Source organism: Schistocerca serialis, chromosome 5 (genome assembly GCF_023864345.2).
Source record: "Schistocerca serialis cubense isolate TAMUIC-IGC-003099 chromosome 5, iqSchSeri2.2, whole genome shotgun sequence".
In the NCBI taxonomy this organism is placed as follows: domain Eukaryota; kingdom Metazoa; phylum Arthropoda; class Insecta; order Orthoptera; family Acrididae; genus Schistocerca; species Schistocerca serialis.
Window position 1 is genome coordinate 777,891,675 of NC_064642.1, and position 14,372 is coordinate 777,906,046.

At 39.8% G+C, this 14,372-nt stretch overlaps 1 protein-coding gene across 1 annotated transcript in view; it reads left to right on the forward strand.

Annotated features, from left to right (window-relative positions):
• Window positions 1–210: 210 nt before the first annotated feature.
• Window positions 211–14,372, forward strand: part of LOC126480957 (zwei Ig domain protein zig-8-like) — a 416,626-nt gene continuing 402,464 nt past the window's right edge. Inside the window, exon 1 of the mRNA XM_050104387.1 lies at window positions 211–335. Coding sequence (XP_049960344.1) covers window positions 224–335 — 112 coding nt within the window. The 5' untranslated portion in view covers window positions 211–223. The remainder of the gene's footprint in view (window positions 336–14,372) is intronic.

The following is a 14,372-nucleotide window of genomic DNA, read 5'->3' on the forward strand; positions in this document are numbered from 1 at the left end:
TCGCTGGAGGCGGCAGCGGTGGCGGCGGCCGCGGCGGCGGCGGCCGCGGCGGTGGCGGCGCCCCCAGAGCGTCTGTGCCGCGGCGTGGCCCACTCGGTATTGAGCGGCCGGCTGGGCGGAGGCGGTGGGGGCGGAGGGGCAGCGCGCGCTGCGCGGCCGGAGCACCCGGGACCGGAGCGCCGGCAGTCGCGCGACGGCCGCCGCCGGACCGACAGCTGCAGACATGGCCGCCCCCGGAGGCGGAGGCGGAGGCGGAGGCGCGGCCGGAGGCGGCGGCGCCGTGGCCAGGGGCGGCGGCACGCTGCTCTTCCTGCTGCTGCTGGCGCTGCGAACAGGTCAGCCACCCCTCAGCCTCAGTCCGTGTCGGCGAGTGTCAGTGGCCCTCTGTGGTCGTCAGCTGGTGCGCCCTGGCGCCTGCCGACCACGTCCCTAGATATCGCGCCGACGCAGCCAAAGGAGCCTCTCTAGTGTACTCACATCTCGCGGATTCTTACACAAGCGCTGGAACGTTTTTACTTTGCACTTTTAGGATGTCTGTGAATACTCTTTTCAGCCGTGTTATGGACTTGTGTGCGTTGTCATCTCAAATTTCCCTATACGTCATTCTTCTAGTGATCCTAAGTCACAGAGAAGTCAACAGAATTGTTAGAAATGTGCAATTCTCTATTCGGTACTTACATATCTCATACAAAACATCTCTCCATTTCGATAAGTGAACTGTCTTCGCCGATTCATCGTGAAGTTGTGGGTCTTGTCATCACTATTTACTTGTCCACTGTTATCGTTATTGAGGAAATGAATGCAGCGGAAAATTATACTAACACGAAAACTCTTCGGGTTAGCTCTTTAGTCGCGATGAATTTTGCACAATACTTACAGTCGTTCGCTGAAATGGGATGTGTCACATGTATCATTATCTCGCCACCAATATTTTTTCACAACTGTTATCGTTGTAGTGTAATAAAAGTTACGTCGGAGAGTCAAGCGAACGTCGAAATGTACATACTCAACCAACGTTCATTCGTGTTTACTTTACAATTTTTTAACTTTTCTAAATAATGTTTTCTTTTACCATCAGTGAATTATTGTTTCTATAACTCCATTTTCTTTCAATACGTTCTCGTTCTAGCGAGGAGAAGCAAAAAAGAGCGCTGTACTTACTTTAGTCTCACGAATTTCTCAGATTAATTTATTTCCGGGAATTGGCTGTTCATTTTTTGCAACGATGTTTTTTTATTTTAAAATTGTATCAGAGTATTATTTTGCCTCTATTCCTGTAGAGCTAGTAACACAGTACATGCCATTGTTAATGTAGTCAATTCGCCGTAAGTGAAAATTGTATTGCCTGGTTGTGCTTTTATGATTCGTAAGTGTTAATCTGATACATATAAGAATTTATTATTTAAGTTCTATGACAGCTGGATCATCAGCGCTAGAAGTGTATAACTAGCACTATCCTTTCTGTAAACTCATAAATTTATAAAATGTACGGTTTCTTACACGTTTCTTTTTTTCTGTAATTCGCGACCCACGAAAATTCCATATTTGGACGACTTAGATATCATAATATTAGTCCGTTTTTAGAGCGGTGGTATTACAACATGTCGTACTATAATACCAACTCATAATGCGATTCTGGATAATTAGCCGCAAAGACCTTACGTGAATCGAGTTACTAAAATATTTCAACAAGTGACCACAGTTACAACAATTAGAATATATGCTCCTAGCGACCTATTCTGTGATACATAGTATCTATTATCGTCTGTATCCTAGTTTAGTCGGTATTAATGAAATTGTAGAAGAAATAATCCAGAGATGAGCTTTCTTAGACAGACATTTGAAAGAGATATGACATTTGCGCAAATGTGTTGAAAGCATTCGTATCTCGTTAGTGCCAGCGACATTTAGGTTCCTACCCACACACACAAAAGTTTTCCATCATACACAAGAACGTTCATTATCACATCAGAGCATCTTGTACGAGTCTGTAGTTACGAGAGTCGGCGATTTCTTGATATAGCAGTCGAATAGGCCGTGAGGACAGGTCGCAACTTGCTGTGGTATAAATTATATTCGTTACACACAGCATCCATATATTTTTTTACATTTTAATCGTAGTCCTCGCAACACACTTCTTAATGGCTGGAACCTTTTCTATAATAGCTACAGGTACGATAAGGAAAGAATAGTTCTTTCACGCTCTTATTTTCTCATTGTCTCCTCTTAATTTCTTTCTTTGCTCTCATGGGGTCGATAACTGAAAACAGTTCTAAGGTACTCCACGCATGAAAATTGCCTTATATTATCGTGTTATTTCCATATCATTAAGCTTTATGAGTTATACGCTGTGGAAAAAATGTCAAGAAATTTTAATTTTTTTCTGCTTTTAAGCTTACGTGGGTTTCATTGTTAGTCTTTAGTTACTGTTGATTATGCGAATTTATGAGAATTTATTCTGCGTCAATTTCTTTTAGAAAGATATCTTCATCTGAAAAAATTATGTGAGAATTGGATCGTTACACATGATTTAGAGTTCTTTTTTTCAAAACATGTTTTGCTTTAGGGAGGATGTAACTGGGGCTAGAAGAAAAGGTATGTCAGCGTCTGACAGGCTTTTAAATACGTCTAGGCTGCAGGCAGCGTGAAAGTGAATCTGAATTTGAAAACTGTAATACTATGTTGACCTCCAGAAAGAAGGCTACTGTACTTCATACACAATTACAGCAAAATATAATAAAGGTAGTTCAGCTATAACACGGCATTTCCACATATTGTTAGTAAACAGATACTTTTGTAAATTTTAGATTTGTTTTGTCGACGACGGCCCACGACGATCTAAAAACCACTTCTCTAACCTCTACTGCGTCATCATCGCAACAACCGTCGAAGGCCATTCCGGAATGCGAATTATTGCTGGAACATATGGAGAAAACGCACGGCCGTATCACGTTCATTTGAGGTCGTCGACTGGATTATGCCCGCAGTATTTTAACTTAATTAAGTCAGGATGTGGCGCAGTGTGAAATAAAATCGTGGATGTGAAGTCAGACAGAAGTAACAAAGTTATATTCAAGGAGTCACGGTGCATCATTCCGTTGCGTTTCATAACTATTCACTGGTGAGGACTTCGTAGCCGCCGGTATTTACACTGCGACGAATATTACTCAGCGATTTGGTGCAGCAGCAGGGGAAATACAGAGAGCAGATCCCTTAGCGATAAAAGCCCTTCTGACCTCCCTGTAATCTAAAACAAGCGCATCTTCCTAAATTAATTCACCTCTCCACCGAATGCCCTGGAAAAGTGTGTAACGGCTTGTTAATTCTGCAATTTGGCCCGGATAACAACGCAATTTCGACCGGCTGCCGTGACGCCGTATGCTATATGACGTCTATTGCGTGCGGTTTGGGGGACGCCGTGGGGTCAACAGGCCGCATTCCCGGCTGTTGTCGGTTTTGCAGGCCATGGGATTGCTACGTCTTCTCATTCACGTAGCTCATAATTTGGTCCCAGGACGGTGAATGCATCCCGTCTCAGTCCTTCGGAACGAGGAACATCGCTCACAGTATCGGGAATTACACCCGAATCCTTTGCTAAGCTTCAGAGATGGGGGTAGCCAGTTGTGTGGAGATAAATTTTTCGTAGCTGCTTCACTCTCCAGCTATTGACATCAGTTCTTTCACTTTGAATAGTACAACTGTTCTGTTTGACAATGGTGATCTACAGAATGTTAGGGATTTCCCATTACAAACTTCTAGGATTTGCAGAGGGAAGTGAGTACATAATATTTTGAGTGGGAACCCACCTGCATAAAAGTGCCGTTTCCGTTCTACGACAGGTTTCAATGCAGATCCAGCAATGCATCCACTTCTGCTTGAGGAATTGAATAACGAGCGACGCAATACAGTTACTAGGGAACAATTCGAAAAGAAACATAATGAAACAATCTGTTATCACTTAAGCACATTTGTTCGTATTAACACTTCAACATTATTCCAAAACGAAAAAATAACCAAACATTCTTAGAGAACGTAGTGATTGAGTGTCAATTCAAACAAACGTACACAAATGCTAAATCGAAGTTTCGTTGCGCTTCTTTTCGGATTGTCACCTATTAACTTTATTGAGTCACGCCTAATTCAGTTGCTCAGGCGGAAGTGAATGAGTTAAACATTTGAAATGAAACCGTCATAGAACGATTCCGGACATGGGTTCGTATTCAATATACATTACGTACTCACTCCCCTCTACAATTCGTAGAGTCAGTAACGCCATTTTCAGAACACCTTGTATGTGCTGAGAATTATTACGAAATACATGACTGACTATATTCATATTATAACATACATTACGTTGCCACTGTCTACTGCATGGCGAAGAGTAACTTGTACCACTATTAGCAATTTCCTGTATGTTCCTCTGTACGAGCCTTAATTTCTCTTATATTCGTGGTCCTTAAGCGAAATGTACGTTGGCGGCACTAGAAAAGTTCTACAGCGAGCTTATAATGTCGGTTCTGTAATGTTTGGGGAAATGAACGTCTTCTTTATTCTGGGGGTTCCCATTTGAGTTCTCGAAGTATCTCCGTAATACCTGCGTGCAGCACGCCTCTGAATTGCTTCTGTGTCGGCCTTTAATTCGACCTGGTTGGGATCCCAAACACTCGATCAGCATTCTCGAACGAGTCGCACTATTGTTCGATACGCGGTCTCTTTTGCAGATGAGCTACAGTTTTCTACAATTCTGACAATAAACCAAAGTGCACCAACTGCCTTTTCTTCTACCGTCCTTACGCGCTCGTTGCATTTCTCTCGCTTTGAAGCGTTACGCCTAGATATTTAATCGACGTGACTGTGCCGAGCAACACACTACTAATGCCTTATTCGAATATTATGTGGCTGAATTTCCTATATATCTACATTAGCTTTAATTTAGAGCAAACTGCCATTCATCATACGAACCACAAATTTTGTCTAAATCATCCTGTATCTTCCTAAAGCCACTGAGCGAGGAGACCTCCTCGTATATCAACATCGTCTCTACAATTATATTGCAATCAATCTCTTCCACTCACAAACTCTAGATTCATAGTAACCTGCATAGAACTTCGTCCAAGTGATCTATCCATTTCACATCCATACATCGATATATGGCGCTCACTTGACTCCATTCTGGGTTCATTAACGTTGTGGTGACCAATTTCAGATTGATGGCTAGTGAAGCACACATATATAGTTTTTCCACATTAATTTGTAGTTTCCTCGGTTGACAATCAATGCAGGCTCGAGTGAATATTGCTGCAGTCGTTATCTTGTATCCGTGACATCTGCTAGCGGACAAAGATTACACGTATCGCTATATGTGATATCACTGATATGTGACGTATTCAATAATGGTCCTATGATGTTTTCTGAGATGCGACTGGGATTTCTGGCATTGTAGTAGATGAGTCACCATGAAATAACTTTCCGAATGGCTAGTTTCAGTAAATTTTTCCATTTACTGGAAGTCCGTGTGGTACTTAGCAAACCGTCCTTCGTACTACTGACGTCGACCGGAGACTGAAGTATTTCATTTTCCGTCTCATATCGTTTATTACCGTCCGATAACCTCTGTTCCGTTATAACCGCGGTAGGAATCTGTATTGTAATGTGAAATTTCATCCATGTCGAAACTGGTCATGTTTTATGTAATATGAGCAATTCCGGATGTGGATTATTACATGACGGTAAACTTCTCCTAGTTACTGAGGAACTACGAATAATTATTTCTGTTTGTATTATTTATTCCATTTATTTCGTGTGTCATGATTTTAGCCAATTGGTAATCACGGTAACGGTGCTGCTGTTGCGTACACTGTAATGGTGAAAGACAGGATAGTAACTTGAGACAATAGCACAACTGCAGTTTGCGTATACTGTCCAAATATCGACAGTTTCGTTACTGATTCGGTGGTCTGATACCTACGTGTGGCATTCCCCCAATGACAGTAATAAAAGACGTATTGAAAAATATGCTTATAAAATGACCCCTACCAGTAAATTCGCTTTTTGCTTCGTAATTCACGCAACCGTCCTCATACGAGTGCTGCCGCACAGAGTTTATGGAAGTTTTATTTTGTTTGCACCTGAAATCATTATTTTCCAAAACGGAATAAAAATTATTTAGTTCAGGTATCGTAAAGAGACAAGAATCTAAAATTTTGTGGATGCACTATTCTTGTGATATGACAGAATCATTAGGGAAGGGTGTTGTGCCTAGGAACTTTTCAGACTTTCACCTCTAGTTACAGCTGTAACAGAAGTTTAATACATTTTGTTACTCCATTTTGAAATGACAGCATCCACTTTATGTGTGCTGAAGTCTTTTTTCTGAATTTACAAAATTAACTCTGCAAAAGTGAGGGTTAGCAAATGTCAGTAATTGTTGTGAGGTGCAACATGGTCTTTACATAGTAACAAAAATTCTGCTCAAACTCAAAAGGGTTACAAACGAGAAAATCTTGTCAACCCATTATTTAGCAGTTCATGTGTTAAAATATTTTTATTACCAATAATCAGTAAGTAATATTAAATTAATAGGAAGTATTATCAGAAAACCAATTACAAGTTAACAAACTTCTTGAAATAGAAGCTGCTGGCAACAAAGACAAATTTCCATTTTCTAGATAGGGAAATTGTTAAGACAATTAAAAATTTCAGTTCATTTGTATCACTTGATCAATGGTAGAGGCCCATCTTCCATTTCAATGGACTTTGGACTTGGTGTGGCGACATTAAGCACACATTGTGCAAGAAGGTTTAAAAATACTGACATTTTACTCAACATAAAATTCTGTAACAGAAGAACTAAAAGTTTCCTCCCAATAACTTAAATATATTATGCTGCAATTACATGTATGGAATTCATCGCATTTTCAAATGATGAAAAAACGCGACCTTATCTTTCATAAGAATAAAAACAATACAAAATTCCGGAAACTGTTTACAGCAGTTTGTAATGCGCATTTCTTCATGTGATTTTCAAATCACTCATTAGATAGTAACGTCTACTAGGAAACATCATGTGTCCCTAGGTACACTATCCTCTAGGTACAACAACATCCCCCAATGAACTTGGCAATGTCATCTTTCTCTTGAAACGTTTTTGCATATTTCCTATTGCCCCTGTTGCAGCGTCGGGCATAGTAGAACAAACTAGTGTAGGTCGGCAAAGTGACAAGAACATTCCGTTTATAAAGACCGTCCTTACCTGTTACCCTTTGGAAAAGACATGTGCTAACAGCACTTTTCTATCGGCAGACAACCACTAACCTGTACAGTCTGAGATATCATGGCGTTCATTTCACAAACTTATAGCAGCTGTGGCAATATTGGCTAAAATTGCAATAAATAGAATGTCTTGGGCCTTTTCCTTTGTCTAGTCTGTCGTTAGGTACTCCATTCGTCATAAGCAAGTTTTTACGGCAGTGCAATCATTACAATGAAGACTTTCAAACTTTACATCAACATTTATCCACGTCAAGCCGACACACTGCGTGTGGCAGAGGGTACATACCCCCACTACTTTCATTTACCCCATCCCGTTATCTCAGCAAATGGTAATAGATGAGAAAGAGTTTCGGCCAGCGTACGCAAAGGGACCAGTTTCTCTCCTGTTACCGGTATCGTCGTATCTCCGGGGAAATAATATGCGTACTCGACTCTTTTGGATTTCCGTAATTTAACTGTAAACCTCTTTTCGACGCGCAACCGTTCTTTTGCCTACTGGAATTGGGATATCATCCCCACGACGTAGTGACGATTTCTAAGCGTACCGGCAGCGAACACGAAGCTTAGGCTCTTCTGTGCTAAGTAATGTGGTAAGTGTCCCAGACAGACGAGTAGCAGTGGGCAACACGTCGGACGAGGATTTTCTCAACAAGCTCACAGCTAACAACTAATGAACGGGTACCAACGTACTGCGTTGAACTTTTTTGGTGATTGGAGGACATCAACGGACTGGCACTTGACCCTCAACATGAACAAATGTAATGTATCTCATATAAATAAATGGAAGTACCCATTTTCGTTTGGCCGTAAGATTTAGAACAGCCATAGGCGTTAGAATACACTAACATTTTCTTCTTGCCAGCAACGTATTGGATGTGGAACGGAGTTCCTTCTTCAACCAATGAAGGATATGCCGTTTGTGCACCTTTATTGTGTGTACAACTCCGACCGATAGTTACCTTGTGCGATAGTGTTTGTGCAGTATTCACAGTAATGGAGCTGATAGACCAAATGTGGCCCAGAGCCAACACGTAACCTCGTCCCATCATAGCCCACCAAAACTTGACTTACAGCTAAAAGTCACCGTTCATCTTTCATACGGCCAACAACACGATTAAATGGACTCATTGCTACAAGTAAGAATGGATTTTAATTTTTAATTGTTGACTGGGTGCTTCAACAAAGAGCCTGTTCATCACTACCGTATCTCAGCGTTCACTGGATTTTTAGATTGTGCTTTTCAATGGCATCAGTTCACTGCTCGTGTATGCTAAGTTACACCTTTCGTTTATTTGTCTATTCAAGATGCACGTAGTTCCGGCACACGTAAGACCAACAGCCACGCCTGAGGTTGGACAGTAATCGGTGACTTAGGGTTACGAGGTAATAACGCTACCTAGAGAGTCGAAGTCACCAGGTCTTCGGTCGTTTCAGGCTAATTACTGCGCCGCACAAAGTTACTTCCGACAACACTTCTCCACCCCCACACCACCACCCCGCAGTTCCAGTCCGCCACACCCAGGTCGTATTGAAACGTGTAACAGACGGCGCCCAAATGGAGACAGAGACACAGAACGCGATTACATTATTATTTATGACCGGCGGGCTCTGTGTCATGCACGTAATGTCGATTTCTGCTTTTGACTCTTATCTGCAGTGGAATATTTATATTTCTGCACTATTGTTGTCAACTATTGTAGCCAATTTACTTTAGTTAATTCTGTCATATGGTCGTCGAAAGATGGTTGAGACTTTTACTCTTAAAGATGCATTTGTGCTGGGGGTCTGCAACAGTCTGTGTGATGTTCTTCGTCCTTCACAATATCGTGAAGCAGCTGTTACTAACCTTCATAAAACAAAGAGCAATATTTATCATTTTGGAACGTAAAGATAATACAAATTGTCGTTAGAATAAACGATAGGCAGCAAATAGTTCGTTGACTCGCATTTCAGCGAAACAGCTTGTAATAGTCTAATTCAGTCAGTAGTCTATATAGTTAAACGTCACAACACGTAAGCAGATTTGTCGGCATAAATATTCACTATTATTGCGCTATTAAACATCACCGGTAAGAAATAATTAGAAACTGTGATTTTCTTTTCTTTCTCTCTTTCTTCCTGCTGATTGCCTTAGGTCGGGAGTGTGATGTGATGACGAAAACATATTTCTTCACTACTTCCGTCATTTACTACCATTAGATCAGCTGTTGAACGACACAGATTCTACAGACAAGGAAGACAAACGGAAAACATCTCCATATGAGTGACATGCTAAATTTGAAGATTTGATCACAGATTGACTTGCATAGTTTGTTTGCAGGATGAAAACTAAATGCAGCCTCTCAATGTGGTGCGCAACGCCAATTTTTATAATCTCGCGTCTGCCACGAGAATTTTTGAGGAACAGAATGTTTTACTTACAGTAATACTATAATTACAATATTAATTATTACAAAAGTAAGCATTTTTAGGTACCTGAGAACTAGGTTGACAAAAATATGGTACTGGTTACTTAAATCTTATTAAATTTTGGAAAAGAAAATTCTTGTTGAATATTGCTTCCTCCTTGTTCTTTGCATCTGCGTAAATTTGACTATCTCCCCGCCTCGCGGAGTGGCCGCGCGGTTTGAGGCGTCATGTCACGGACTGCACGGTCCCTCTCGCCGGGGGTTAAAGTCCTCCCTTGGGCATGGGCGTGTGTGTTGTTCTTAGCAGACGTTAGTTTAAGTAGTGTGTAAGTCTAGGGACCGATGAGCTAAGCAGTTTGGACCCCTAGGAATTCACACACATTTGAACATTTTGAACTATCTCCCTGCAGGCTGAAATGTCCTTTTGTTCGTAGTGCAAAATTTCTCATATATTTTTCACAAATGGTTGCTGTTCCGAGTGTGTGACACCTTCTTGTATTATTTCAGACTTCATATAGCCCTAACATTCTAAACCCTTTTGCATACATTCTTCATTTTGCTGTTATGTTATGACGCAATCTTGATTTCAACGTATTGTTCGTCCTTAAAGAAAGCCCTACAGTAGATTTCCGAAACCATTTAGCTACTTTGACGCATGATTTACCACTTTACATTTTCACGATGATCTTAATTTCGTAATGATATGCAAGAGTTGCTCTATCGTTCTTTTTCTGTTTCGTTTTTATAAATAATTCGTCGATCACAGAATCACGACTGCTGTTATCTGAGGCTGTTAACTTTCATTACTTTACACTAAGTTTAACATATTTTTAACATTCTAATTTTTTACAACCTGAATAACGACATTAGAAAAATATCGGTTTCCTGTACATACGAAACTTAAGCTTCCGATTCTTCTTTGTTGTCGTCGTGTCTAAGAAGAGCATATGACTACACAGCACTGTAATTTTAATGATCGGATATTGCGTGCTACACATTTCAGCCACAACACAAATTTCGTCCTAGCAGTATTTTGTAATTGACGCATCTTTTTTTTTCTTTTTGGTATATTATTTAATGCGTAATGTTCGATTTTTCTTTCTTAAACTTTTGTACTATGTTCCTAGATGATGTTCCAGGAAGCCAGTTGCTCAGTCCTGGATCATTTCTTTTAAAAAGTACACTTTCCTACGTACTATAAGATAATTAAATATTAGGCTCATTCTAGCATTTATAATAGCGATATTACTTCTCACACAATAATTTTGTTACTCCTGAGACGCTTTTCTATTATCTCAATGGTTTCATTCAATGGGATGTTTAGCGTTAAAAGAAGGCGAGAGGTGACGTCAGTCATAATGGCATAATCGGCAAAATACTTTTTTATAATATTAGATAGGAAACAATTCCTGTTGTTCTACAAAATTATACCTGTTTGGTCACAAAACGATTTTCGGCTTCTTAGGCCATCTTCAGGTGACAACTGAATGTCACAAAGACAGATATAATGATGTGACTTACACAGGTACGTTTTTACACAGAAGATATCATGGAGGTGAAATACGGGGTTTCATGACGTCACAGATATAACGTCGACGACCCACCATGTTCCTTGCACCAAAAATTAGCTTCTTACAGAAGTGTTCTCATGAAAAATGCTCGGGTCATTTACGAGGATGCTAATCATTCTGATCGTATTCTAAGGTGTAAACGAGTCACATTTCATGTGTGAATTGACTCTTTCAACCGATATTTTGTTTCATATTCACGATTTTTAATTGTGTTGTTAACTTTTATTGTTGTGGTTTTATTTCTGTCATTTGACGTAAGATTCACTGTCAGTACAAATTGAAAGACTCTGTTCTCAGCATTTTCAGGACGAAGGCGTAGATTGCACATTACGTTCGTCAGCGTTAACGAAATGAAAGTTACCTTAACAAGATCTAATGTGTTTTACTATTGAATCAAATATGATTTGAGACCAGAGAAACGTGTGACAGTGCCTTCCTGTAACAGTATTATTCACAACAGCATTGTAACATTTTACATTTAAAACAACTGTTGCGTGCACACCACAGAAATTAACCAGAAGAAGCAGTCCTAAATAGTAGTCGGCTAATATTTAGGGGTATCTAGCATGGCGGCGCAGTCATCATCGCAATGTACCTCATATGTATGTAGCGCTATCTCCCATTATTATATTTCCGAGGAAGATACAAAAAATATCTTCTGTGTAAATAATATCTTTGTAAATTGCACTTCATTGTATCTGCGTCATTCAGCTGTCTCCTGAAGCTGGCCTAAGAAGCCGGATGCTTGTTCGTGACTAAATGAAAATAATATCGCAAAACATCAGGCTTGTTTCCTGTTTACCACTGTAATCATGTTCTGCACAGCATGGAAGATATTCAGTTAATTGTAATGTCGCATGTTGTGTGAGCGGTCACACGTGTGTGTTCTCTTAGCTGAAACGGGTCATAACAATTTTAAAAAAGACATGATGTAGACTGATATTTGCGTGGAATATTAAAAGAAAATCAAAGAGTCCTCCGGCGACATGAGTGTGCCTTTAGTTAAAAATAATTTTTAGTAAATGAAGGGTGGAAAATTGAAGCATTCCTAAAGCCATTTTTTACGAAAACTGTTTTTAGGGCTGTTGTGTTCTCTGTACTCTGCTGCATGTCCCTACACTTGTTCCAAGTGCCAAATCATTGAGAAACAATTGTAATTACTCCTTTCCAGTTGGCGCATGGTCTTTGTGCTAACCACTGCTTCCCTCGTGAGTTTCAATTGCCACGCGTCGATGTCTTCGTTCCTCAATATTTATTACACAATATTCTTGAGTCTGCTTAAGATATGAAAACAGTCCATGTAATTCCAATGGATACAACCGACTTCCTGTTTTTGAAGATGCTGCTGAAACACTGTTGTCAATCCGGGGGTGTAGGATCTCCAAACCCATCATCTCAGCCTCGTGCAACACATATAGCTATCAAAAATTCTTACTCTTAAACAGAAGAACGGAAACAATGTCAAAGTATTCAAAAATGGAAACACCATGGCTGAATTGTTTCATATTGTAATTAATCTGAATGGCCAACCATGTTTATTAGTTGCAAAGCAAGGACATCTTGGCGATGTCGGCATTTCTTCAATGACACTGGTTGTTCAACAGCAGACTTTGTAACATCAGGTCCCAAGGATGAAGTTTTGTAAGAAGCGATTGTCAGTGCTCAGATATTTTTCTTGCATTTAATTTTGTTATTCTCTTGAAAAAATTAAATAGTTATGAGAAGTTGTTTTTGTTACCCACAGTTCTGCTGGTTGCCACATTTACTGCTACACTTCTGTACCGGTATTAATCGAAATAAAACTTTGTGTCACAGTATTAATGACACTTTTTTTACTGGCACTTAGAACCAGTCATTTCCCTGGTGAGGAACATAGAACGTTCTTAAAATTCATTTGTTAACTAATTCGTCTCATAACTTTTTTCGGTAGTGAGGTGAGTACCATATTTATATGCTATGAAAACTCCTTCTCAGTTTTTATTCTTCTAGGAACAAGTTACACACATTTTCTTTATTCTCCTGACAAACGTGAGATTAGACATTTAGAACGCTCAACATTTCACTCTTCATTTGTTTTTAGCTTGTATCATTTTACTATGACACAAAGTTAACTGATTTATTAGCGTCGAAGGTAGGAAAACTTTAGATATTTTCCACAGGTGCGTATCCTTGGTGTAACAACGGTGCATTTACGAAAAGAAGCAGTTAAAGAAGTAATGAAAGTTGATAATATCGTCCTATGGTATCGAGCTACAGCGGTATGTTACTTTAAATTCTGCACTTTTAGCTTATCATTAGTAGTTTCATAGGTATCTGTTCTGACTTAATTTTGCGTAAACTTCGTACTGCCCTGTAAACATGTTTGTTTCGAGGATGGTAAGTGATGTCATAATCACTTTAGTTGACGCCTGCCGTCAGAGTTACATTTCTGATAAATGCTGCGACTGAGGATTGCCTATTGTTTCCGAGTTAATTTGTGGCCTAAAATATTTCACTAGAGTTTCTATAACGTAAACTCTTTACTAACCTTTCCTAGGTCCTCCCTTCCATGTGACTATAAGAATGAGTGTTTTTTATAAATCCGTACTCGACGAGTGCTACTCTGATAAAAGTGACATTATGAAGGCAGAATAAAAGTTGAGATGGCCCACATCACACTAACTACTCGTTTTTAACAAAACACGCATTCTGTAATAAATGAGATGTCGAGTGCCCGTTTAATTAAGTACATCGACAATTTACGACAGATCTAAACTACAGTTAACACTTTTTGAAGAAATCATTGTCGTCCCCGTTTTTAAGATGGCGTACACATCTCGTTTCTTGTGTCATCGGGTGCAAAAGCTGTTCTACTTCCGCCAGTGACCACTGTAGAAATGGAAAATTTTAGGCAGGTCCCAGATATTTCCAAAATGTAAGATGTTGATGTGTAGCGGCGATGAGCATTGACGCTCACTAAGCTGTAAGATAGGTCTGAGCGGCTTTGAAGCTATTTCGGAAGTATCTAAAATTACCTAAAAATTCGAATTCATTGCCTCGTGTTACATTCGCCGTACAGAGACTTTAACGTTCTATGATGACTTAAACTTAATACTCAGTCGCCGACAAAGTTAATTAAACA